Source organism: Arvicanthis niloticus, chromosome 17 (assembly GCF_011762505.2).
Source record: "Arvicanthis niloticus isolate mArvNil1 chromosome 17, mArvNil1.pat.X, whole genome shotgun sequence".
NCBI classification, from domain to species: domain Eukaryota; kingdom Metazoa; phylum Chordata; class Mammalia; order Rodentia; family Muridae; genus Arvicanthis; species Arvicanthis niloticus.
In genome coordinates, this window is record NC_047674.1 from 22,786,336 (window position 1) to 22,813,612 (window position 27,277).

The 27,277-nt window shown below is 38.2% G+C and overlaps 1 protein-coding gene across 6 annotated transcripts in view; it reads right to left on the reverse strand.

Annotated features, from left to right (window-relative positions):
- Positions 1 to 27,277, reverse strand: part of Nyap2 (neuronal tyrosine-phosphorylated phosphoinositide-3-kinase adaptor 2) — a 270,048-nt gene that overhangs the window by 113,174 nt on the left and 129,597 nt on the right. For all 6 annotated transcript variants that reach the window (XM_076914930.1, XM_076914927.1, XM_034521092.2 and 3 more), the window contains one exon: positions 810 to 1,895. In XM_076914930.1, the coding sequence (XP_076771045.1) occupies positions 810 to 1,895 (1,086 nt within the window). The remainder of the gene's footprint in view (positions 1 to 809; positions 1,896 to 27,277) is intronic.

The window sequence follows — 27,277 nt, forward strand, 5'->3', positions numbered from 1 at the left end:
GTAACAGTTTTCACATATTAATGATTTCATATATTTTATACAACAGTGGATCTTGGAAGTGTGTCCTAAACATAAGACATTGTTAAGGAGCTTAGAGATTCATTTTAGTGTGTGTGTGTGTGTGTGTGTGTGTGTGTGTGTGTGTGTGTGTGTAAGGTGGTGGTAGTTGTGTGTGTGTGTGTATGTATGTATGTATGTTTGTGTGCGATGGTGGTAGTGGTAGTGTGTGTGTGTGTGTGTGCATGTGTGCATGCCTGTGTGTGTGTGTTGTCAGTGAAAAGAAGTCTGTGATAATATGAAGTTTGTAGACAGAACTATTCTTTATAATATAAGAAATATATTAATATTAAAAATATTAAAGGGAAAGAAATCCTAAACTTTTCCCAGTTTGCTTTCTTTGCTGCAAGATTTCCTGACATAGTAAGAGTTGTAATAATTTTACTTTGAACAGTTCTGGATGTGAATGTTTAGGTTCTTCCAAATTAGAACTTTTATCTAAAAATCTTATGGTATTCTCCATTAATCGTTTTGTGATCATTGTAAGAATTTCAACTTTATCCTTAAAATAGTCGCACCTTTTGGGGGGAATAGGATGTGCTAGAACTGGGGAGGCTGCCAATTTTAATCTTTGTAGCTAGTTCCCATTCGGAGCACACTAAGTCTTTTAGCATACCCAGAACTTAAAAATGTCTTTTCAGTTTCTCATTGGAACCAAAAGGACTCGGAGGCAAGTCCCCTGAGCTTTGCGTGTGCATAAGGGGCCTTGCTTTGGTTTTGAGACCTGTGCCAAACTGGGTTGCTCAACTTACTCTCGGCTGGCTCTTTGGACCTTCGGCCGCTGGATGACTTCCGCAGCAGGCTCCGCCCTGAGGTAAAGAGGCTGGTGAGCTCCTCCAAAGGACTAGTTGGTGTCCTGGACCTGGAACCACTCTGCGCAGTGCTGTAGGTGTTCACAGCAGCGTTGACCATCTTGGCCCCATCTTGCGACACGGGTCTTGGGGTCATGTGAGGCACTGAGGGAGAACTCCTTGAGAGGCTGCCGGAATGCACAGCATCATAAGGGGGAGGCCTCTTGAGGCTCAAGGGTGTCAGGGACCTCCCCATGCTAACAGGGGACGGGGAGGTGGAATGACTTTTTGGATAGCCATGGGGAGACTGGGTTCTGTACAAAGTGGATGGAGGTGGAGGGGAAGAAGAGAGAATGGACGCTCCAGGAGCAGGACCCAAAGCTCCTGTCTGGTCTTTAGCATGGCTGGAACTGTGGGACGGCAGTGAGGATGGACATGCTCCAGGCGGCTGTTTCATGTAAGACACATTTTCCAACACAGGAAGCTTTGTGACCTCCAGAGGGGTCAGTGGAGACTCATCAGAATTGGGAGAGCAGTGTACTGGGGCCGGCGGGAACACCAACAAGGGTGGTCTATGAGAAAGCAAGTTGGGGAAGGGCGGGGGTATGTCACAAAGCAGACCCTTAGGAGTACATGGTCCTGAAGACTTGACAAAGTCCAGGTCAGGCACCGTGGGAGTAGCACACTGCGAAGAACAGCTGTGATGATCAAAGTCGCATTTGGAATCATGGCCCAGGTCATCAAAAATGGGATATTTCATCTCCTCATACACAGCCTCGCTCTGGTCATCTTCTTCCTTCCTGAAGTCTCTGAGAATGTTCCCCACCATCTCGATGTACACAGGCTCCTCTTCTTCGGGGTCTGCTGCGGGGCTGCAGACCTGGGAAAGAGATGAATCTCGTGGGAGCGAGGTCCTCCTTGGCACATGCTTTTTGATGTAGGTTTCATCGAAAGACGTGCTAAGTTGAGTGTTAGGATTCCGTTTCGGTTTCGGAGGGGGAATTTTCTTTGAATATTCGTCACTGTGGGGTCGAGGCTTAGCAGACACTGAAAGGGAAAACAGAAAGTATCCCGTTATAAAACAGATGGATGTAATAGGAAAGCTTTCAAAATTGACCCGTGCTTGGGTTTTCTGCAATTTTTTGATGCAGGGAGTAGTCAGCTTCTCTCTAGCTCAAGTCTTTGTTTAAAACTCAAACTCAGGTAGAATTTTACTCAATTCCAGACTAATTATATCTATCTAACACTGATAAGCACATTAGACCTGGGGCTGATTACTCCCTACCTTGTGATTACAAACAGAAAACTTACAAGTAAAGCTTCTTGGATAACAACACATAAAATTCTAATCAGAAGGATTAAGTGAGACTGAAATTGTTGGTAGCGGGGAGAGTTTGATGTATGCTCACATAAAACGGTCACAAAAAAATAACAGAAATTGCAATATTTTACTGGTATGACTAATACATGCTCTCACCTTTCATTTAGGATTAAAAAAAAAAAAGTCTTAACATTGCTGGATTTCATCTCAGTGCTGATGCAAATAAATAGCTCCTATGAAGATGTACCTAAGACTTCAGAGAAAATGATATGAGAACCTTATGAGTCTAGACAAGTTAATCCCTAGGTCTGCTACAGTTTAGGGTGTATTTAAATGCTTTTGTTCAGAAGGTATCTTAGGATATCCCACAAGCTCTTTTGGTGTGAATCAATCAGCGATATTCCTTCATGCTTTCTTGGTGTGAATCTATCAAGCCGTGATGCTCTACTCTTACATCTGAACTCCCTGAAGAGTTTAGAAAGAGAATAAGCAAGGGGCAGTGCATAAGTTTTAATAACTACTGGAAACGGGAAACCTGTGACAGATGTGTGTTACAATGAACGGCCTCTCTCTAGGTTGGAAGTCTTGTTGCTGCTCCACACCTTTTGACAGAAAACAAACTTCTGACATCTTCAGATTCAGATTCAATTAAAGTCTGTTTTTGCATGAGGGAAGATTTTGGGGATCTTGTTATTATTACCTCATTGTGGTGATCAATACTTATAATGATTATCCCTTAATACAATGTGGCAGACCTAGTGGCTTAAGTAGATAGCAATACATGAGGTAAGCTGATATCAGGGTTTACAGGTAACAAACTTGGGGAACATTAAACAGACTACTCTTTGACTTGCAGACTAAGATGAGTGTCAGGGCACAAGAGGGCAACCCCATAGGAAGACCAGCAGTCTCAACTAACCCAGACCCCTGAGATCTCTCAGACACTGAGCCACTAACCAGGCAGCATACAGGAGCCAGCTGGAGGCCCCTAACACATATACAGCAGAGGACTGCCTGGTCTGGCCTCAGTGGGAAAACAACTAACCCACAAGAGGCTTGAGACCCTTGTGGCAGGGAAGGGAGGATGAGAATATCCTCTTAGAGACAAGGGGAAGGAAGAATGAGATGAGGAACTGTGGGAGGGAGGACCTGGAGGTGGGTAATGACTGGACTGTAAAAAACTGAAAGTAATAAATAAAAAAAAAAAACTGTAATGTGAAAGAAAACAAAAGAAGAAATACTGAATTTCTCCTTTGATGTTTTCAAATCACATAGCTTATGACACAAAAGCCTTCCTAAAATTTACTTAAATATAATAATACTTCCAAACACTAGTTATGTGGCTGCTCTGTGCATTCACAGTGTATTTAACATGAAACAAACTTAATATTATATTGACTATGCATTTCATTTGGCTGGGTGATTCATAGTTCCTAACATTCACTTCCACTTGCCCATGATGATGACTAGACTCAGTAAAATCAAACAGCGTTTTGAAAATTTTTAAAAATGCATCTACATTTTTTTCCCTTTAAACATTAGCACCGAGAACTAGCTGTCATTTCCCAACGGACTAGCCTGGTGTAACTCTTTTGTTCCCAATGTAAAAAGTCTACAGACATAAAGAAGTAGAAACTGGCTAGTCAATTCTTCTTTAGAAGGGACCAAAGCAACCATTAGCTCTCCCTTTCATCCTCCAACATGGTATGCATCTTATTACGTTAAAAGAAAATAAATCAGATCACACACACACACACACACACACACACACACACACACACACACACACGAAAATTGGAATAAAGTAAGACTATCCATGAACAAGGCAGACTTGGTTCTAGAAGGACTTTTGAGAAAATGAAATCTTCAAAAAAAAAAAAAAAAAGGAAACTCTACCCAGAATGTTCCTTGAAGTTTATTTTCTGTTACCTTCAACCACAGGGAATCACTTAAACTAATAATTCTCAGGATATATTTCTTTTTGGTTGTTGGATTGTAAAAGAAGACTCTGTGAATGAATCCCATGAGTGGTCAAGCTGAGCCTAGAATTGGAAGGATACTGAGAAGGATAATTTCCTAATATGAGAATAATCATATTCAGGATAAGGCTTTCATTCTTCTCTCTTAAATTCTGTGCAGACAATGGGGAATTTGGGCTTTATACATTGTCCAAACCAGTGGTGGGGACAGAAAAGCCTGGAGGGAACATCCCTCTTTCTCATACAGGGCAGAAGGAAACCTTTAGAATGGGAAAGGGGGAGGCTATTGCCTGTGTTTTCTTCAAATTGTGACCAAACGCAAAAAGGGACAAAAATGAAATAAAGACCTTTAAATTCATGAAATGAATAAAGAAATTTCCAAGATCAGAAGAAAACAGTATAATTAATTAAGCTAGAACAACTAATGTTAAGAAATATTGACAAGTTTTTTAGAGCATGGAGATAAAGTTTGAACCATTTGTAGATATTGTGTACAAGGAAAACCAAATATAATACAAGAATCTTCTGGCATCAGCCAGATGATCAAAACTGACAGTTGCCATTGCTTGAACTGGGGTCCTCTGGCAAATACAAAAAACCCATGTTCAAGACCTCAACCAATATCATGACACTGGAGAGAGCTGTGGTAGACATGTAAGCTTGTCAGGAGACTTGAGAGTAAGGAGTCTTTGTGGTAATTGGGTGAGTCGCTCCTCATCTCCGTATCTGTTATATCAGAACACAGAGAGAAGGTATCTATCTACAAGCCAGGTAGAAACCCCTCCATAGAAGCTAAACACATAGTGCCATGATCTTGGGCTTCCAGTGTTAAGGACTATGGAGAAAGGAATTTCTGTGATTTCAATCATGCTCCCATTTTGTTATGTCACCCTAAGGTAGCTAAGACAGAATTGTACTTATTGACCACTATGTAAATATATAAGTATGCCTTAAAGCTGAATGATGGGGGTACCTATGTGAATCCCATCCTTTGGTATTAGAATAGTACGAACACTTCTATTATATTAAGATTTAATACAGTTCATTTTCAGGCAGACTTTTAATTTTTTCATCACCTGCTTCATAACATCTCACCTTCTTCAAGAGAGCACATTTTGGGTGCAGGTAGCACTATTTGGTACCAATATCCACCTGCAGGCTTCTACCACCAGGATAGTAATAATTATGGTTTCTTGTGCTATGACTCTCAGCCTCTAGTTTATGCCCAGACAGGCTTCCTACCTCTGATCCACTTTCCAGATATTTGCTGCCTATAGTTGATGCTTGTTTAACACATCTGGTATCTGTGCTTCCTCAGTTCCCCACAAGAAGTAGTGGTTCTCCTGTTAGCCTTTCCTGGGTAAACCTTCATGTATCAGGAGGCAAGCTTCTCTGTTCCCCTTCCTGATTGGCGAAGAGTGCCCAACTCCAGCAGATGCATGTAACTCCAACAGTCCTTTCCCTGCTCCTCCCAAGTAGCATTCTACACAAATTTCGAATGGGGTGAATAAGGGCTTACTTAGAGAATAAATTATTATATAATTTACAATAATCAAATCCATTCCCAGTGATTTCTATACTGCATCTTTATTCCATAAACCCCAGAAATGTCAAAATTCGTTTGTGAAGTAAGATCAGAGGCTTACTTATTATCTAAGGATCTAATTGTTCTCTTCTTTTGCCTATGTAGGGTACATCAATGATGCTGTGTTTCAACTGTTAGTTTGTCTATCTATGGAAAAGTCTGAGATTCTAGGTAACATCCCATGATTTATTCTACTTTGATCTATTTGATCTATTTCTGGTGAATTAAAAAAAGTAAAGACAATTAATTCTTAATGTATTTTTTATAAAGCCCTTAAAATAGTCTTGAGCCACACATACAGATGTAGAATTTTTGCTAAAGTTTCTCTCTCTCTCTCTTTCTCTCTCTCACATACATACACACATACACACACACACACACACACAGAGAGAGAGAGAGAGAGAGAGAGAGAGAGAGAGAGAGAGAGAGAGGGGGGGGGGGGGGGGGAGAATAAGAACTGAATTGCATTTCAACATTTACTGAATTCAACCATAAGAAAAGGGTGATTTTTATCACTTCTAAATGAATTTTAAATTGTTTCTAATAAGCCCAAAGATAGAAGCAATAAATCCTGTTCAGCTTCAGAACACAAATTTTAAAGCTTAAAATAGTATAATGACAGTCTCACTGAATGAGCAGAAAGTGACATTTTTGAAATGAAATACCTGGGCACAAAGGTTATACATGGCTTTCAGTCATGCCTCAATGATCCGTCTTTCACAGTTAATTTTGGAAATTCACCATATCCTTTGTCAACTTATCCTTCAGAAATACATTTTTGTGTGTTTTTTTTAAAGGGTAATATAAAAATACGCTCTGGTATGCGCCAGTGTGCATCGACTGTGAGATTGAAAAGTAGCACAACATGGGTCAGCCTCTCTCCACATGGGAACACCCTGTGGTCATAGAATTCCAGAGCTTGAAGGACAATGACAGGTTTTCAGCCCAGACATTCATTCATTTAAAGTCTCTCTCTCTCTCTCTCTCTCTCTCTCTCTCTCTCTCTCTCTCTCTGTCTCTCTCCACCCCCTCTCTCAGTGTGTGTGTGTGTGTGAGTATGTGTGTGTGTGAGTATGTGTGCTTGTGTTTTTATGATTTGTTCTTAGACAATCTTTTATGTCTATATAATATGTCCATTCTTACCCAATTCTTTCCCACATCCTTACTTCCCATGTCCAACTACCTCTTCCCCATTACTCTCTCATGTTTGTATCCATTTATCTTATTTTGTGACTCACTGAGTTCATTTAGGGCCCTTTGTGTAGCCAGGAGTTAGAGCTATTAGTTAGAGCCTGGCAGTGGGCACACAACTGAAGACAATATTTCCCCATCTCCCAGAATCTATCAATGACCACTAATTCAAGAGTAGAGCCCTATGAATCCCTCCCCATTCCACGACTGGTTGTCAGCAGGGCCAACCACATATGATAAGCACATATGAATTGCTTACCACCTATGTCTTTAGAGTAGAATATCACAAGTTTAATTTACTATTCTATACTTTTTGAGACAAGAAAAGCAATGTGAGAAAGCTATGTAATTCACTGATATTTATGGTGTACTATAATGTATTGTTTAAATTATGTATTAATCCACATAATAAGCAGAACCAATGGGCTTTATATCTTGTTGTAGAGGTTTACTTATGCAATAATTCAATCTGGGAAATAATGTCCACATTGTGTGACTCTGGCACAGGTTGATTTTGAAGGTGAGAGACACATTTCCCACTTGCAGGGGGAATTGTGCCCACAATAACTCTCTTCACAACTCACAATTCAACAGCTTTGAGAGATATTTTTATTTTCACAGTCACAAGCTCCAAAATACTATCAACAATTTTTTAAAAGATATTTGCTAAGGGATGGGAGTTGCAATGTCTTTTGGTCTACTTATACAAAGTACAAGAAAGCATGAGAAAGTGACAGGGCAGACCAAGTTTGAAGTTGCAAGGCCCATGTTACAGTTCAAGATAAGGTGCCAAAATAAGCAGAGAACTCAAATTAGGGTTTGAGTGGATCAAAATAAACCAACACTGCCTACTGGTTTAGCAAAGCAGTCTGACTTTTAGAGACTTTCAGCCCAGTGAGGCCTGAAGAAGCTTTGGATTAACTGAAATGATAGAATCCTAACTCAGCTCTGATTGTATTGAGATACACGACATTAGGCACATTACCTTTAGGAATGGAGATAGATAGATAGATAGATAGATAGATAGATAGATAGATAGATATTCCTGGGAGGCCTGCAATTTTCTAAAGGTAAACTGAGGAGGAGTGAATCTCAGAGAGAAGGGAGTTGGAGAGAGGATCTAGGGAAAGAAAAAGAAGGGGGAACTTTGGTCAGGATGTAATATATGGTGTAATATATGATATAATATATGAGAGAATAAAATAAGTAAATAAAAACACTTAAAAAGAATGCTTCACTCAATTCATATTCTCCTTTCTCTTCTTCACACATATCACCAAATGTGTGTGTACATATTTCTGCAAAAAAATGTTTTTTTTTTTTTTGTTTTATTCCTTAATCTACTGGTAGTATAATAAACCTAAGGTCTATATCTTTCGAAAAAAAAAAAAAACCTAGAATACATTTGAATGTGTGAGCTCATTTTATATGATGAGGATCAAAGTTGTATTTTGAAAACATAATTCTTACAGGCTGTGGTGAGAAATATTTAAAGGATCTTAAATCAGAGAAAAGAATCTATGTTTGCTAGCCTCCAGTAACCTTCCCTTTAGTTCTATATGCACATATTTTTTTCTGGTTAGTGAAATGTATTTCCACCTTCCATCAAGAAATCCAGCAACAATGTAACATGACACCAAACCTCTTTGAGAACACTGTGCTGGAAGAAAGCCCAAGCTATCCATAGAGAGAAGGAAAAAAAAAAATAAAAAAGGACCAACAATGAAAAATCAGCTGAATGAGTCCAGTAAAACTGCCTTGATTGTCTTGACCTCACCTCTGAATGATTACATATAAGACAGAAGTCATTCACTTATGGAAAGACAATCCCCACTGTGCCTTGGTGGATTTCACCAACAAAACGACAAGAAAATATGCTCATGTTTTTATTATTACTAATATAATACGATATATAATATGATACAACCCTTGCAGATCATTGGTTGACATAATCCACATTGGCAAAGGGAGCAGACACAATTATAAATGTAGGCTTCAAAGCCCTTTTAGTATATAAGGTGAATGACTACACCAGAACTGGCTATAAGGGCACATCAACTTTACTTGGGGTGATTCAAGGCTTATAAAGTTTTGAGAGACCAAGGTTAGAAAAATCCAGGATGGGCTGAGTGCTTAGGATATCAAAGTGCTTCATTAGCATGGGGAAGCATTTCAGGAATCTCAGATGCTTGCTGAACAGGTTCTTATAAGGATGAGGAAATTTGATCCTGTAATTTAACTCTGGCTATGTGACATTCCTCAGGTAAAGGTATATGTGTGGGTTTTGAATTCCCCAGACAAGGTCAGAGAAGGAGAAACCCTGTTAATGAAGGGAGTATTCCATTATGCACTAATCCCAGAGGCTATCTGGTCAATGATAGACCTCAACCTTTATTAGCAGAGTTTTCCCACACAATAATAATATTATACCATGCATGTTCAAGCTGCTGTCCATGAACTGCAGGTATTAGAGCTTAGGAATGAAAATAGCGCAGTAGAAAATGATAAATTCACTTAAAAACTCCTGACTTGATTGCATAGTTCTTCAGTGTGAACTTTATAGATGACAAAAGTATTTTCTGCCATTGTCAAACAGTTGGATACACCTGCTGATGATAGCTCATTATCCAGTGATGCTTAATATAATTGATACTTGAAATAAATATCATAAGTGGTGCTGGCTTAGTCTAAACCAGTTTTGGTACACAAAGCCAGTAGAGGCTTGAAGGACAGCATGTTGGGAGGGAGGCAGGATGATTGTAAAGTACATTGCTACAGAAAGTATGAAAATGAGAATTCTGAGTTGTAGGTTGGGAAAAGATTAGGATGATTGTGGTCCACTGTCAGATAGAAGTACAAAATGTACATAATAAAATTAAGAAGCATTTCAGAAGGATATAAAAGTATCAGTGGGGTTCTTTAAGCTACACATGATGGAGGACAACAGTGCAGAAGGATGCTGAAAAAGATGCTGTTATATCTTCAGGCAGAGGTGAAGGGAAGTGTTTTTAGTGTTGTAATTTATCTGAAAGACCATTTTGGGCAGCTAAACATTCTTTAAAAAAAAGTGTGTTCACGCTAACATCAAATTCAGAGCTGTGCCAGCAAAATCTGACCATGAGGATTAAAAATCAAAATCCACTGTTGAAAACTCTAAAACATTCTAGCCCATGACATCAGGGATGTTAAGATCTTATAAGCATTTTTAGAATAACCTAACCTTATTATCAGGTAGACAGGGGCCTAGCTCAATATGTTACTTTACTTTTCAATTAATGAACTGAAAACTACTTTGATTCATGAAAGTTAATTAAAAGTATAAAGGACATATATGTCCGAGATTTTCTGGAGACAAGTCAAATTGTAAAGAATAGTTGGGAATCTAAAATGTATGAAGACTGAAATTCAATGGAAAGCTACTCACTGATACAAAGGGACTTTTTATGAACAGGTAACTTGTACAGAGAATTTTACAAAAGAGAAGGCAAATAAGTAGCAGAGAAATCTTAGATTTAGTCTAAAATCTAAATATCTTATGATCTCAGCATACAGGCAATGGCTATAAGTATTTCTAAGATGCCATAGTACCTTGACTTACTTTTCGCTAATATTTGTCCATGAGTATACAGGGTAGATTTCCTGATCCTGATATTCCAGTATGGTGGGTTCACATAACACAGACAAATTTGGCGTTATGTTCAAAGCCTTTCTAGAGTAGAAACCACAGCCAAGCAAGGATCTCTCCCTGAGAAGGTATGTCAGAGGAGACTGATTTTTCAAGCCCATGTCATAACACAATGAAAGTTCTAGAAAAGTCTTGAGGATCTTCTATTCACCAGCACTGTAAGCTAGAAGGTAAACTGTGGAAAACCAATAGTCTTCAAAGACTATTTTCTTTCTTCCCATCATACATTAATCAGTATGTGTAGGCTGTCTATTCCTGACTCAGGCTGGATATGGACTTCCCTTGACCAATAGAAATTGGCAAAAGTGACTTATTGAGTCTCAGACTGAAACACTCATTACATTTCCAACTCATATCCAGTGTCATAAAAGTACAACTAAATGAAAGACCCTAACTAATGTCACAGAGATTAGAAGAATCATTCTTATAAGCTAAATCAATCTCAGAGTAATAAGAAATAAGAAATTATTGTCTTATCTGTAGAGTTTTAGTTCTGCAAAGCATACAACAATTGTTGAATGAAATAATCCAAAATTAATATCCTGTGCATGGAGATATCACAGAAAAAAGAATATTTTCATTTTCATAGAAATAAGGTATATATTGTACTCTGAGGATACAGAAAGCATACTTCCAGAATATAGAAATTAGGGAAGTAAGATTTCTTCTTGAATATTATCAAATTACTACAGGGAGATTAATAGAGGAACTATGAAAGGAAGTTACATACTTTATGAACCAATGACCTAGATTAAAATCAGATAGAAGAGATTACCATAAAAAAGAAAACAACCCAGAATAGAGCTAGTTATCCATAAAGAATGAAAAGTGTAAGACACACAGAGTAAAGCTTGGTGGTCCAACAGAAGTTCCCAGTAATTCTGGATATCAAGCATATCTCTATTATGGGAACAGGATACTGGCTGAGATTTAAGTTATTATCTTCACAATTCTTATGAGGCATTTGTTCCTTAACTTGAGATTTGCTTCTGGATATTTTAATATTTTTTTTAATTTCCAGTGTGTATGCATATATATTTGATTTAGAAACTAGCATAGTCAAATTCTGCCTTCACACAGCCATCTCTTTCTGAACTTAGTTACTGTGGTTATTTGAATATGCTTGGCCCACAGAATGGCACTATTTGGAGGTGTGGTCTTGTTGGAGTAGTTATGCCCTTGTTAGAGGAAGTATGTCACTGTGGACATGGGCTTTAAGACCTTTTTACTAGCTGCCTGAAAACCAGTCTTCTCCTGTCTGCATTTGGATGACTTTGTCAAACTCTCAGCTCCCCCTGCACCATGCCTACCTGGATGCTGCCATGCCTACATCTTGATGATAATGGACTGAACCTCTGAACCGGTAAGCCAGCCCCAATTAAATATTGTCCTTATAAGAGTTGCCATGGTCATAGTGTCTGTTCACAGAAGTAAATCCTGAACTAAAACAGTTACCATGATTTCTACTGACGGTGTATAGCTTTTACACTATTATTAAGTCAAAACACTACAAGTGGAACTATACTGAACCTGAACATGGCTAGATCATTTAAATGTCACTTCTTTAGAGGACTTTTCACGACTACCACACTAGTTACCAATGTGAGTTTATTCTTTTGCTTTCTTGATTACTTCAAGTGAGTTAGATATAACTGTACAAGTATTTTCCCTTAGTAAGCTTAACTCTACTTTCTATAGGCCCATGAATAGTTCTTTCTATGTGAGGGATAATCCTTGTCCAATCAGTAAGGTAAACAGACTGAGATAATTACAAGTATGTCTGTGGTAAATATTTTTAACTGTTGAGTGAGTATGAGACCTTTGCCATTCCTATAGTCAGCTTTAAGACTTCAAGTGCTCTCTACTGACCTTAAAAAGCACGAGCACTCCTAGAGTATGCCATTTCCTTAGGCATTATTTCACTTGATAGGCAAGAAGATGAGACTAATGAAGAGTAATAAAATTTTGCAAAGGAATTGTGTAAATAAGAGAGGTGTCAATGACGGAATGTTTGGATTATCCACGTGGCAGAATAAGGAAGATTAAATATTTTATTTGCCAAAACCAAAGGATTGCAAAAATGAAAATGCTCATTTTTTTTCAATCATCATGAGACTGCAAACAAAGGCCAGAGACAACCATGAAGATGCAATAAAAGGGAAATCAAATTGGATTCTGTAATATATTGGGTGTAAGGATTTGTTAAACCTTGTCTTAGGACAGGAATCAGGAGTCCAAGTGGCCTCCTGAAAAAAAAAAAAAAAAAACTCTGTTGACATAAAACTTAATTTATCCAAGCTACTACAAACAATGGCATCAATACACTATAAATATGTCTTTATAGCTACCATCCTGTGTGTGGGAGTGACATTTTACTGGGACCTGTGTATAGTAGGAAGAATAATATAGAATATGCAATAGCCAACATGATCTTTGCTTATTGAATAACCTGCCAGAGAGCTAACTCATCCCTCAGCTGAATTAATATCTTTGCATTTTCACAGACATTTTTTTATTCATCTTGTGTCCTTCATATGAGCCAAAGTAAGCAGCCATTTCTTCATGTTTCTAAGCCATGTGTGTTCACACTTTACTCAGTCATTTTCTTCTTTGAAGTCTTCCTGAGTTGAAACCTTTCCTATTCTCTAAGGTCTCTTAAATGACACCAACTTTTCTCTTTCCATTTTTATCAATTCTGCTTTTTCATTTAAAATTTTTCCATTCCTATATTTTACTAGAACATCAGCTTTTCTCTCCTAGGCATTGTAAGCATTTGGACAGCAGAATTATCTAATTTTAAGAGCTCTCAAAACTTAACACAGCTCCTAATAGGCAGTTGATCAATAATTACTACCAATAATAGTTCACCAGCCAATAAACTACAAACATATTTTTTTTTTTAAGTTTTCAATTCCCTTTTCTTATATATACCTTCATTTTTTCTGCTTCTCTCCCATCTTCAGTTTTGGAAATGAAATTCTATGTTCCAAAAGTTTTGGGTAACACTTAATCTTAAAAATGAAATATGTTTTAAAAATATTTTAAATAAATGTTGTCACATATTGTTACATCTTCCCCAACTATGAGTGCTACAAATTGGTTCGTCTCTTAATACAAATCACCTATACACAGGGGCCATCGAAATACTAGGAACTTTAAGTTAAGAATAACAACACACACATTGAAAACTTAGGGACATGTGAGTTATTAAATTACTACTCATACGTCTTTTATCCCCCTTGCTTTGACCAAATACTCTTAAGTCATCTGCTAGTTATCTCTCTAAAGTGACAGTAGCTATCATTTGCTGTATCTCTGCCTACAGTGAAAGGAAGTTACCAAATAAGTTGATTTCCTGTCTTCAGGCAGAGTGTGATACCATCAAAGGGCCCATGGAAAATGCATGGTGCTGAGCACCCAATAGACGCTCAGTTAATTTGGATTTCACCCAGGAGGATATTATGTTAAGGGAATGTTAGATGGAAGAGAAATCCGATTAACGATTAGAACATTTCTCCTTTCCCTGGGGCTGCCAACCCTGTAGAAGCCAAGTCCCTGCAGTTCCACAGATATGGTCCCCTGGGGATTATCCTTTGTAAGTTTGTCCCAGTTGTGATATAAAGATAGAAATGTTTGTGATCTTTGTAAGTATGTGAGATCACAGGAAAAGCAGCTTGAATTTCCAAAGCTGCGAAGTATTTTTCAACTTCACTGGAGCTGTGCTGATGTTTGCTAACATCTGTAAAGGAATTATAACTTCAAAGATGAAGGCAATGTCATTAATATCATTATCATTGTAGATATCATCGAGATTTGATACCTTATTTCTATCAGACAGGGTACTTTGGCTGGATTATTTCTTGCAATTCTCATCACATCCCCATGCAGCAGTAAACCATATTTTCTTTTTCTGACATTAAGATTTAGTTGTATAAAAAAATAGAATCACTTGCCCAAGTTCAGAATCTGGGCCTTAACCCAGGTTGTCTAACTCTACATGTCCTATAGTCAAAGGATAACTTGTCTATAAGGATGATGCTTTATATTAGTTTTATAAATACAAAGATAAATGTTGTTATGTTGCCCTCTTCTTCTAATTAAAACATTTTTTTTCCCTGTAGGGTGGCTAGAGACTTATAGGACTCAGAAAATGACATTTACAGGAAGCTCATGCAACTTTGAAGACTTGAGAAGCTTAAAATATTCCAAGATTCAGAAGGATTCTCTCCAATATTTTAAGAGTAAAGATGATTTGGGATAGAGGTGAGTCTTTAAGGGAATAGACCACAAGTTGGACAAAGTACACCAACAATGCCACTTTCATTAAGCTGCCATTCATGCTGCGTTTGGCTTTTCTGTATTATAGCTGCCTCTGAGATATGCATGTTCCTGCAAGTATTTTTACCTCTATGTTCCTATAAGTGTCCCAAGGACGCTTATTGGTTCACAAAGTAAAATTAGTTTCTCAGTCTGCTGTTGATGTCCTATCTGTGATTAACAGACATTTGCTCACACCTTTAAGAAAAGTCCCATAGCAGAAAGGTTTTAACTACTGTTAACATTGCTCTTTCATAAATTGGATTCGTCTTAATTTGAATCAAATTTAGCAGTTGTATAACCTAGGAAAAGCAAAGAATGAATTTTTTCAGGTTCATTGAACTCAACTCCTAAATGGAGCTAGCAGTGTTTCTTCATATGGCTGTGTGAAGCTGTTGAAGGTGGTAGATTGCAGGTATCTGTCATACTGTCTGGACATAGAAAAGACTTGAAATACAGAAGCAGTATCATTTACAACTATTGCCACTTTCTCTATAAAGCTCCTTCTGGCTGCATAGTAAATTGTGTAATGAGAACATGTGCTTCGACATATACTGCACAATTGCTTACCATGGACCTATAAAAATTAATGGTGCCAGTATCAAAGAACCACCAGCTCCAGGAAATTGTAAAATGAGTGATTACCCAGATAAACATAGATTTTATGTTCATTGAGCCGTCAGATCGATATTCCACTTTCCTTGTACAATAGGTTTCAATCCTGGACAATAGGATGACCATATTTTAGAACTCAGTTTACTCAGAAAAAATAAAACTTTCTTTTGAGATTACTTGCTATCAGACTGATGCCAGGGTTCCCTGTCTTAATTTTTCTCATCTTAATGGTTTTTTAATTGGAAGTACAATTAAATATTTTTACAAACACTGCAACCCAGATTCCTGATAAAGGTTTAGGGAAAAGGACAAAGCAACGAAAGAAATATGCAATTCTTATTAATCCTTTGACAGTCTCATCCATGTGCAGAATGCATTCTAGTTACCCCCTTCCCTTTCTTAACTTCCTCTGCTCCCATCACCTCCCACTCCCTTAGCCTCCCCAAACCTCTCCCAGGTCCATGATTTTGGCTTCTTGGGACCCACGTCATTCAACCATGGCTGTCCTTGTCATCACAGGACTGGAGAAATTTGTAGAGCCTGGATGATGTCATGGGATTATGTGAGATCTGATCTTTATTCAAAAAGTCATGGTGATTGCCCAAGCTATTACTTAATAGAAGTTTTAAATTCCTGTTTTAGTCAAGGGGATAAAGATGATGAAATAAGGGACCATGGGAATGCTTAATGGACATAACTTTCCAGGAAGAAGCTGCTTTATAACCTATGATCTAATGGTTTGATAAGAGGCTATAGCAGATCATAGGTAATATAAAAGAATTGAGGAATAATAGCGGAACCTAAAGGATTAAGAAGAGATGGGGCAAGGGGGTGGGGCTGAGAGAAAGGAAAAGTAGAGGATGGGCTAACTAAAACTAAATATACATGAAGAAGGTTTATCAAACCTCATTACTTTATAAGCTAATTAAAATATAGTGTATTTAAAAGAAAAGTGATTTTGAACAGAAATATCACATGTTGGGGATTAATACTATTACCAGATGACATGGGTTCCAGCGTGTACTGGAAGAAAAGAGAGGTGGATCCTGAGACTCCATCCCTAGCTGAAGAGCCCTTGGTAGTTGATGGAGGCAGGAGAATTACTTTATTTTTTGTAGGATTATGGCCACTGCAAGGTTATCCATGCCTGATTGGGTAGTCCATGTAAGTCTTTGTAGTAAGAATTAGACATGTGTTAAAACTAAATTTAAAAATATTATTAAAAGATATGAAGTTGTGAGAGACAAGTGGTAGGTGATTGCTGCCAGGAGCTGGAAGACGGAGTAAGTAGTGAATGTGAGGAAGATACATGGTATACGTATGTGAAATTTTCAAAGGATGACTTGAATTGCATGGCATGTATTCACTTATAAGGGGACATTAGCCATAATGTACAGTATAACCATGCACCAATTCACAGACCCAAAGAAGCTAAGTAATAAGGAGGGCTTAAGGGAGGATGCTTGAATCTCACTCAAAAAGCGAAATAAAATAAAGATTAGAGGTGAATGGATGGAAGGACCTGGGGTGGATCAGGAGTAGAGAGAGAGGGCCTGGAGAGAGAACAAAGTTGGAGAGAGTGTCTCTGTGACATGTCAGAAACCTGGGATAGGGAAGCCTCCAAGAAGTTTCAAAGGGTAACCCAAGACAAGAGTTCCAGCTGTGGGGAATATTGAGCCTGAAGTGGCCACCTCTTACAGCCAGGCAGGACTTCCAGTGGAGGGTCAAGAACACCTATTCACCCACAAAACCTTGAACCCAAAATTTGTCCTGCCTATAATATGTGGAAGACAAAGATGGAGCAGAGAATGAGGACCTGGTCAACTAGAGACTGGCTGAACTTGAGACTCACCCAATAGGAGAGAGCTAACACCTGACACTTTATTAATGATAGTCTTCTATGCTTGCATACAGAAGTGTAGCATAACTATCCTCTGAGACACTTCATCCAGCAACTAATGGAAACAGATGCAGCGATTCACAGACAAATGTTAGGAGGAGCTTGGGAAGTCTTATGGAAAAGTAGGGGAAGGATTGAGGGAGGCTGAGGGATCAAGGACACTACAAGAAGACCCACAGAGTCAACAAATCTGGGCCCATACAGGCTCACAGAAACTAAACCACCAGCCAAAGCATATGCATGAGCTGGACCTAGGCATCCTTCACAAATGTAGTGGATGTGTGGCTTGGTCTTCATGTGGGTCCCTCAACAACTGGAGAAAGGTCCCTCTCTGACTCTGATGGCTACCTTTGGATTGTGTTCTCCTAGTTTGGCTGCATTGTCTGGCCTCAGTGGGAGAGGATGTGCCTGCATCATTTTAATGTGCCTGGATGGATTGGTACTCATGAGTGTCTCCAAGGAGTGACTGTGAACATGAGGAGAGGAAGGGAATTGTGGTCAGAATGTAAAGTGAAGATAAATCAATTGAAGAAAAAAACTCACAAAGATGACATTAATCCTCAATCTCGATCATAATTAAGAAGAAAGGCATAGCCATACCTGGACTGCAATACTGTCCCATTATTCTTTTCTGGTCTGTCCCTTCTCTTAGTCATATCTTCAACTTCTAAGTCAATATCAGGATTAGCTATTAGCACCAAGCTTAAACCACAATTTATAGACATTTTGATCAATGGTGAAACTCTAAGGAGATGAGTCTAAGTTTAATCTCAACACATAATCCCTAAGTCATATATGTGCACATATCTATATCTATGTTTTATATATTCAAAAACTGTTTTCTGTATGCTCATTTATACATAGAGATTATTTATAAGATTGCAATTATTCCATTAAACTGAGATCTAAGGGAAAGGAGGTAAGTTATTGGGGGTGTACCTTTAAAGAAGGTTATCAGGACTCTGCTCTCTCTCTCTCTCTCTCTCTCTCTCTCTCTCTCTCTCTCTCTCTCCCTCTCCCTCTCCCTCTCCCTCTCCCTCTCCCTCTCCCTCTCCCTCTCCCTCTGTCTCTCTTTCTCTCTCTCTCTCTCTCTCTCTCTCTCTCTCTCTCTCTCTTTCTCTCTCTCTCTCTCTCTCCTTTTTTGACAAGCATTAATTGAACAACCTTCTCAGACGCATGCCACCCCTTTGATGTAACCTGCTGACACATAATCATAAACTTAAATCCCTGCAACTGTGAGCAGCAGTACAATATTTCCTCCTTTTAAAGTTCTGTGTTACAGTGGTAGCCAGCACCTTTGCATATCAGAATGAGGAAGAGCTTCCAATGCCTTCCTTAGCCAAGTCTCACAGAGTTTGCTTCCATGGTAACATCCCTGGAATAGAGGGAGGTGCTTCTACCCTGGGAAGTCAGACCCCAGAAGCCCTTCCATTCAGTGCTCTCCTGTCTAATGCTCTTCCCACACTCCATACTCCTAAGCCTCTTTTCCTACTTATCCTTTCAATTGCAGGCTGACTTTCAGTCAAGGACTGCTTCATAAAGTCAGCATAAGAACAATGCTCATTGGGATCCCTTGCTGATTTTTGGTCACCTTCTCTAGAGGCACAAGTATTATGTTACTGCTTATTTATTGGTCTTCTTGCCCTTTAGATAAACTGTTGCTTCCTTATTTCTAGAGCCCCAGCTCTTCCTCAGTATCTGCTTTGAAAGAGAAAGGGAAATCTTATATAGTGACAAATAACAAAATAGAAACTTCCACATTGCTGCTTCATTCTGAACACCCTGCCATTAATGAAAATACAAAAACATTGTTTAATGAGTGGATAAGTGAGTATCTTATATGGTTACTAGGCACCATATCCACTCAAACAATAAATTTATCACAACTTAAACGTGGGAAAATATTCAGTCAAGAAGAAGCCTTCGCAGACACAAGCTAAACAGAGTACCGTGGTGGTTGGAAAGTTCAGTTTGAGAGGAAATTTGTCTTAACAGAAACAGAATGATGCCTTGGGCTGCTGCACAGGTACAGCCTCCACAGAACAAACAGACACTCTATGTAATTGGCGTCTGCACTGCCTCTTCCATTTCTGAGACTCTGAATGTTCCCAAGCAAATTTGCCCTTATAATGCTTTCCAAATACCAAAAAGACTCACAGAAGGAAGACAAACTGTTCTCATCCAATAAGACTTGAGTGTTACCTTGGAGATAGGAATCCTTTTCAATCAAATCTATGTCCTCAAATTCTTCCAGAACCATCGCAAAGAGCACAGGCTATAGACCAGAGAATAAGAATGTTCCAAAGGCACAACCCGGCAGGTGGTTTAAAACAGTAACGGTACGTCCTGATGGGAGGAATAATGGAGACATTGGGCACATATGGAGAAATGACAGGGAGCCACAGCCTCTGGAGGTCTGAATTTTCAGTGCATTGCTGTGAACAGATTCCATTGGGAAGATTTGCTTTTGCTCATTTGTGTATAATTTGTCATACACCCATAGGAGGCAATACCAGCAACTGTTCTTTTTCCCCCAGTGAATTTACCATTTAGAGGAGAAACAAAACACAAGTAATTCTTTGCTATTTACCAGTAAGTGAGATACAAAACTGAGGAAATGAGGATGAGAAGCATTAATGGGTCTGACCCGACTCTTCCACCCACTCTAACCTACTTTCCCCCCAGATTTCTAGCAAGCTTCTCTTAATGATCTGATCCCCATACTTCACTGTTAAATCGAGAACTTTACAGAAGACCAGAAGTTGGACCTGTATCAAAAAAATGCCTTTTTCATCAAAAGTTCACTACTATGTATTTCAGAAGATGGTTGAAAGGTTGTGCTACCTAATTTTGGGACCCAATGCACTGATGCAAGCAGCTGATTACTGTCAAAATAACTCCATACTTGCAATAGGATGTCACTAACAGGCAACTGAAAGAAAAACGATCTTAGAAATTGTTTTTTTTTTTCCTTTTGTTCATCTAGGTAAATTGTTCACCTTACAGTTCCATCTAAAACTCTCTCTTTTGTCCAGAACAGCCTTACTATGATAAAGTCTAATCTTCTTTGTCCTTGCTGGATTCTCCCCTGGGATACTCACCCCACGATGGCTCTGTCTGGCTTCCTCTCCCTTATGTACCCAGAGTATGGCCTGAGACTACAGCATTTCAGATGACTTAACATATATGTTGAATGGATGGATGTAATTACTCAAAATATGTGATATAGACTCTTACAATACTGGGCATGAAATAAACCCAATTTATCAGTCCTGTTTCCCTTCCAAGTTCACTATGATCCAGCCACACTAGTTTTCTATTCTTAACTGCCAGCCCTGTTTTGGTCTCAGAATTCTGGCACTTGAGGAAAACCCTCCCTCTCCCTGGTATATTATTACTCCTGATATTTATGAAGTGTCTTTCTTTACTTTTTTTTTTCAATTCTGATTGAAAGTTCTTTTTTCCTGATCATCTTATTTACAAATGGTCATTCTCCTTCCCATTTCCCCTACCCCACCCATCTACTCACAGTTTTATTGACTTTCATAGCATCCATCCCTAATTGCCTTCTTATTTATTTATGTTTACTGGCTTCCCTCCACTGAAATGTAAATTCCCCAATGGTAGAGATTAGCTTTTAGGCATGACTATATCCCCCAGGCTGTCAGAAGTTCACATCACCTACTAACTGCTCAATAAAAAGATGTGATAAAGTCATGAAAAACAATAAAGAAGAATGCTCCAGGAAGTGACTTTGTTGCCTGTATGTCTTCCATCTCTAGTTTGTACAAGCATTCATGTATAGAAGCTAGCTTGAAACAGGTGAACAACTTATAAATAACAAACAATGGGAAACTAGAATGGAACCAACAACAGCAAAGACTTGTATTAAAACCACAGCACTTACTTCTTTGTCCATATACACAAAATCCCTAAAGTCTTGCTTAGCCATTATATGTATAAAATTGTGATTACATTACAGATATTTTTCTAAGTCTTTTTTTGCTCAATTGAACAATTATACTCCCTAAACTATCTCCATCATCTGGATGCAGATGCGATATTTGTTGGTGGTAGATGCCACTCAAGTGCTCACAGCCACGTTTTGCTATGATAATGGATTTCTGAAATAAACTACAAATGTGTTGATGTACAACTCAGTTCTGCTTTTCAAATTTCTGATAAAATGTATTATGTTTGCTTTCAAAGTAATCCTGCAGGTATGGATCTCAAGGAGAAATTCAGTTACAAATGAAAAGATGGGCAAGGCACTATATCTTGTTGAACTTTTTTCTATCAAAAATAAGCTAGAAAAATAACCCTCACAACTGTCAAAAAGTATTATATTCTTAAATTATGAGATATTTATAACCAAATAACGATGTATTTTATAATGTAAGTAATGTTATCATAATATGCCAGTTTTTGTCAAAAAGTGGCTATGACTTCCACATCTTTAAACCTGTGTGTGTGTGTGCGCACACACACATGCACACATGTCTCTCTGTATCTGTATGTGTGTGAAGGATGCACAGAGAAGTACTGACATTTTTTTCATAGGCCATAGCACTTGTAGACAGTGGGTATTGGTTGTTCTTCATGTTTATATGATAATCTTCATAACATGAGGAGGCTCTATATTTAAAAAGTAGATTTATAGTAATAAAAAACAAAGGAGTACATAAGCCATACTCCTTGAATTTATGCTATACATTCTTAATTAGGAAAAACATTGCACATGAATATTAGTTCTTGAGGGAGTATTGAAATATATTATTTTTATGTGTAAAGCCTAAATATGCACATAATACGTAGATGGTTATTAAAAAGAATAGATCTTAAGAGGCTCCCAATGTGACTATCAATGAAAAATTTGCTAGGAATTCTTTTTTATTACAGTCCAAATATTTGAATCTCATATGTCTTCCATTTATTTTGCATCCAGTTGTCCTCTTCATTTCTAGTAAGCACAAGTTCAATTTCAATCATAAACCCCAAAGATTAAGTCACATCAAGGAATGAGGTTACTGGATCACAAATGACAAGAACTTCGGATAAAGGAAGTGTTAGCTTCAGCATCCTTAAGCCTCTTCAGGCCCCTCAAAAGCAGTCCTTCAAAATACTTCAGTGTTTTCTAATTGAGGTCAGACAATGGGAAGCTGTTCCCAATCCCCTGACATAGCACTTTTCTCTTTGTTTTTGGCATTTATACAGCATTCTCACTTAAGAGCACCTGCCCAGAGATAAATGAGTGCTAAGCTTGGCAAGACTTTCTTCCACAACTCTCATAGTTCACAAAGTCAGGATTGTGATGTAAGAAGTACATTATCAAATACAAGGCTCAAGTCAGTCCCTGGAGCAAACCCCAACTGAAATTAGAATATTTCTGGAGTTTCTTCCCAGGAACAATTTTGAATCCATCTGAAGGGTAAAAACACATGATGCTGAAACACACACACACACACACACACACACACACACGCTCACACAGAAAGGGGGGGTATTTGAATTAGTTTTATATGTACATAATAATAACTTTCTCCAGTTTATCATAAAGTATCTTCAACTAAAATTCCAGTTATAAAAGTCTAAGCAGATGAAGTTTTTTAAAAAGTACCCAGCCATCACATTTTCAGATTTCTTGTTTAGAAGCTGGCTGATAACATCACATTACGATATTTTTGTTCTTTCTACTCATTTTCCATAATCAGCTCTACCACATTAATGGGACCTATACTCATATCAAATAGAAACTATGGTAGGTAGAATAATGGCAAAAAGAGCTGTTTATATCCTTGAATCTGGGACCGCACTACTTTCCATGGGAAAAGTGGGACATGGGGGATGTGGTAAGATTTAAAGACTTTGAGAAAGGACTAAAAGCCTGGACTATCTAGTTGCACCCAATCTAACCACTAGAACCTTTACAATAGAGAACCATTTCCTTGATTTTGGACTCACTAAGATGTGGGACAAGGGAAGCAGGGCCAGAGAGAAGTAATATGGGGACAGGATCAGATAGTGCCAAGCTCTGAAGTCAGAGGCCATACATCAAGGGCTATGTGTGGCTGGCAAAACCCACAGCCATGAAAAGGATTTTCCCCAATGTCCCCAGATAGATGACATCTTTATTTTAGTTCAGCAAGACTCACACCAGACAAATAACTGCTATTTTAAGTTACTCAGTTTGAAACATTTTACTGCAGTGGTAATAGCAAATGATGATAAAACTAAGGGGAGAAATTTGAAATAATCCATTACCAACATTTTTTGTTCTTAACTGTATATAATCCAAACATTATGAATATTGGTTAATTATAGTCACAAAGCAATCAGAACCTGTGTTGGATTTGTATTACTAGCACAGTCCCCATGATGAAATGCCTGATATAGAATAGTTTTGAAGGCTAAAGGCTTCTTTATTGTTTAGTTTGGGAAGCTGAAGTCCTGGAGTGGGCAGCCTGAGTAAGTTGGTTTATGCTTAGGCCTGAATAGCTGATGGCATCAGAAGAAGAACAGATTGGAACAAGAAAGACAGCCTGGAACAAGAAGCAAGGAATATGCTCTTCCTATAACACTTTCCTAATGGAACACCCCTAGTGAGCCAAGAATTCCCATTAAACTACACACACACACACACACACACACACACACACACACACACGCGCACACACCCCCCCACACACACATGTCAGTTGTTGGTGCAGTGAATTGAAACCAGTTCCCCTGCAATAACAAGTGCTCTTTGCTGATGATCTGTGGCTCCAACCCCTAGACTGTATCTCTAAGTTCTAGTAAACTCTAAAAAGATTTGCCTGAAATAAGTCATCACATTCAAACACAGCTAGCTTTCTAATAAGATTTTCATTTAAAATAAATAGTAAAAATAAGAATAGTAATAACTGAGTATGTGAAAATTTGCCAAATTTAATTCTGCACACAGATTTAATGAATATTTCAATACCAGAGCTGATGTATCTCCATCAGTAAAAGTTCCTGTTCTTCTAGAGTTAATATACCAGTAAGATTTAAACAATAGGGGATGGCAAGGTGGCTCAGTGATTAAGAACACTTGTTTCTCTTGCTGAGGAACTTGATTTTGTTCCCAGGACCAACATGGCAACTCAAAAGTATGCATAAGCAAATTCTAGAAGTTCCAAAGGGTTCTTCTGGTATCTGTGGCCACCAGACACAAACATGGAACATCTATGTATGTGTGTATGTATGTATATTACATATTCATGTACATGTGAATGTATATGTACATATGCATATACATTAAACACATTATCTACATCATAGACATATACTTAGGCATATGCATACACATATACATCATACACACATACATATAATTATTCAGGTGCATACGCAAGCTAAGTTTTCTAGAGTGAGTATGGTAAATATAGAAGTACTTTTGTACATCTTAATTCTTGATTACACTTTGTATGGCATGCTTAGGTGTACTCAGGAAAGTTTCTCCAGGCTCATTGGCATGCTGGCCATGGTTTTCAGTCTAATATTCACTATGAGCATCCAACGGAGAGCACAAGTCTGGCAATTTTAGTGTTAACTGTTAATTATGTGATGATTGAGACTGTGACTACAGGTTTGACAACATGGAATCTGACTGTGAAGGCAACTCTATAAAAGGGTCTTTTATTCATTGATTAGTTCAAATTTGAATAATTTTTTCCATATACAATTTCCAAAATAAAGAGGGAAGGATGTAAATTTTAACTCAGGTGTACAAGATATATATTTAAAACATGAGAAACAACATATTTGTCTTTCTCCTCCCACCCTTCACTATATTTATTTTGGCTGCTTAGAACACCTTCCAAATGTCTCATAAAAACACAAGTTCTATATCATTTGAGTGTGATGATTTCGGATCACAATTTATTCTGCAAACATTATCTCAAGGCAAGCACAGTGGCTCAGAGGTAAGGACACTTAACTACCTTTCCTGAAAAATATAATCCAATTCTTAGGACCCATATGGTAGAAAAAGATAACAATGAGTTTCCATCTGACCTCAACATGTGTGCAGTGGTATGCACATGCCCACTCAAGAATAGATGTATGCATAAACAAATCAATCAATCAATCAACACATGTGAAAATGCTTAAGTTGATTTCAAAACTATTAGCCCATTTCATACACAAAGTAATTCAAGATGAAAGATAGAGAAAATGCCTGCAGGTTCTGTATGCCGCTTTGATGTAGGGTTTAGAAAACAGATTATTTCACAAATGTGAATCAGAATTCTCATGATTTGAACATTAGCTGTTATCAAGATCAACATTTTCTGATGACAGTTTTAGGGTTGTTTTTGGATTGGGAATTTTTTTTTAATAATTCAAATAGTTGATATTAAGACCATAGTTGGAAATAAGAAATAAATGTTTAAGCTACTTTAAAAATATATTATTTAGCAGATTGATTGTAATGACACTTTGAAATAAAAAATATGTAGCACAAAACAAATTAATCATGAAAGCAAGAAGTGCAATGACTGTGGGTTACTAAAATGTCTAAATGATTTTAGAATTTTCATTTCTATCTGGCATGCTTATGTGTCTGAAATTCTGTCTAAACATTGATTTTTGTCTTTAAATTATCTTAATCTAGTAATGGAAGGCATGAATATTCTTTAGCACTGAAAGTTTTAAAACAATTGTCCTAATAATAAACATAAAAAGTGCTAGGCACACATCTAGACTTTCTTAGATGGTGATATCAATGCAAGGACTGTCATATAAAGTCACTAAGACAAGCTCCCCTTTATCTTTCTTCCCTCTTGATACTACTAAAGAAAGAAAATACAATGGTTATAAAGACCTCTTCCAGAGATCCTTGGTCTCATGAAGGCTGGATACCAGAGTGTGAGGGAATTCAAGGGTGGGAAGGTGGGAGTTGGGGGGAGGGCGTGTGGAGGCACATACTCATAGAAGCAGAAAGAGAGGGGATGGGATAGGGGATTCCTGGGTTAGGGAAACTGGTAAAGGGATAACCACCTGAAATGTAAATAAGATATCCAATTAAAAAGTAAAGACCTCTCCCAGTTATTGATAGGTTATTTACTGACTCTGGTTTGGCACCCTGAACATCATACACCTGTTTGTCTAGAACTGTTCAAAGAAAAAGTGACAGAAGAAGGTAGATTCCTCTTAATAAAGGAAAACTCATTTCTCTCTGATGTGTATCTTTTTTTTTTATTGGGTATTTTATTTATTTACATTTCAAATGTTATCCCCTTTCCTAGTTTCCCCTCCGGAAACCCCCCTATCTTATTCTCCCTCCCTCTGCTACAGTGAAGGTGCTCCCCCACCCACCTACCCACTCCCACCACCCACCCACTCCTGCCACCCTGCCTTGGCATTCCCCTACACTGGGGCATGAAGCCTTCACAGGACCAAGGGCCTCTTCTCCCATTGACATCAGACAAAGCCATCCTCTGCTACATACACGGCTGGAGCCATGGGTCCCCCCATGTGTTTGGTAGGTAGTTTAGTCCCCAGGAGCTCTGATGTGGTTCTTATTCACCAACAGAAACACCTGCCTCAATTTTCCAGGGTCTCTGTCAGTCTTTAAACAAGCTCCATCATGCTTGACAGACTGTGGCAGCATCAACCTCAGGGAAGTACAAGTCTTCTGGACTACTTATGTCTGAACGTTACACCAGACTTTTTTATGATTAAATACGCCCAATCCTTTGCTTTGAAAAGATTCATTAGCTTGACCTGCTACAATAATGAACTGTAGCCTGGGTGAGATCTGATACCATTGTCACCATGAAGAGTCATATAAGCTTCTGTGACAAAAGATCTAG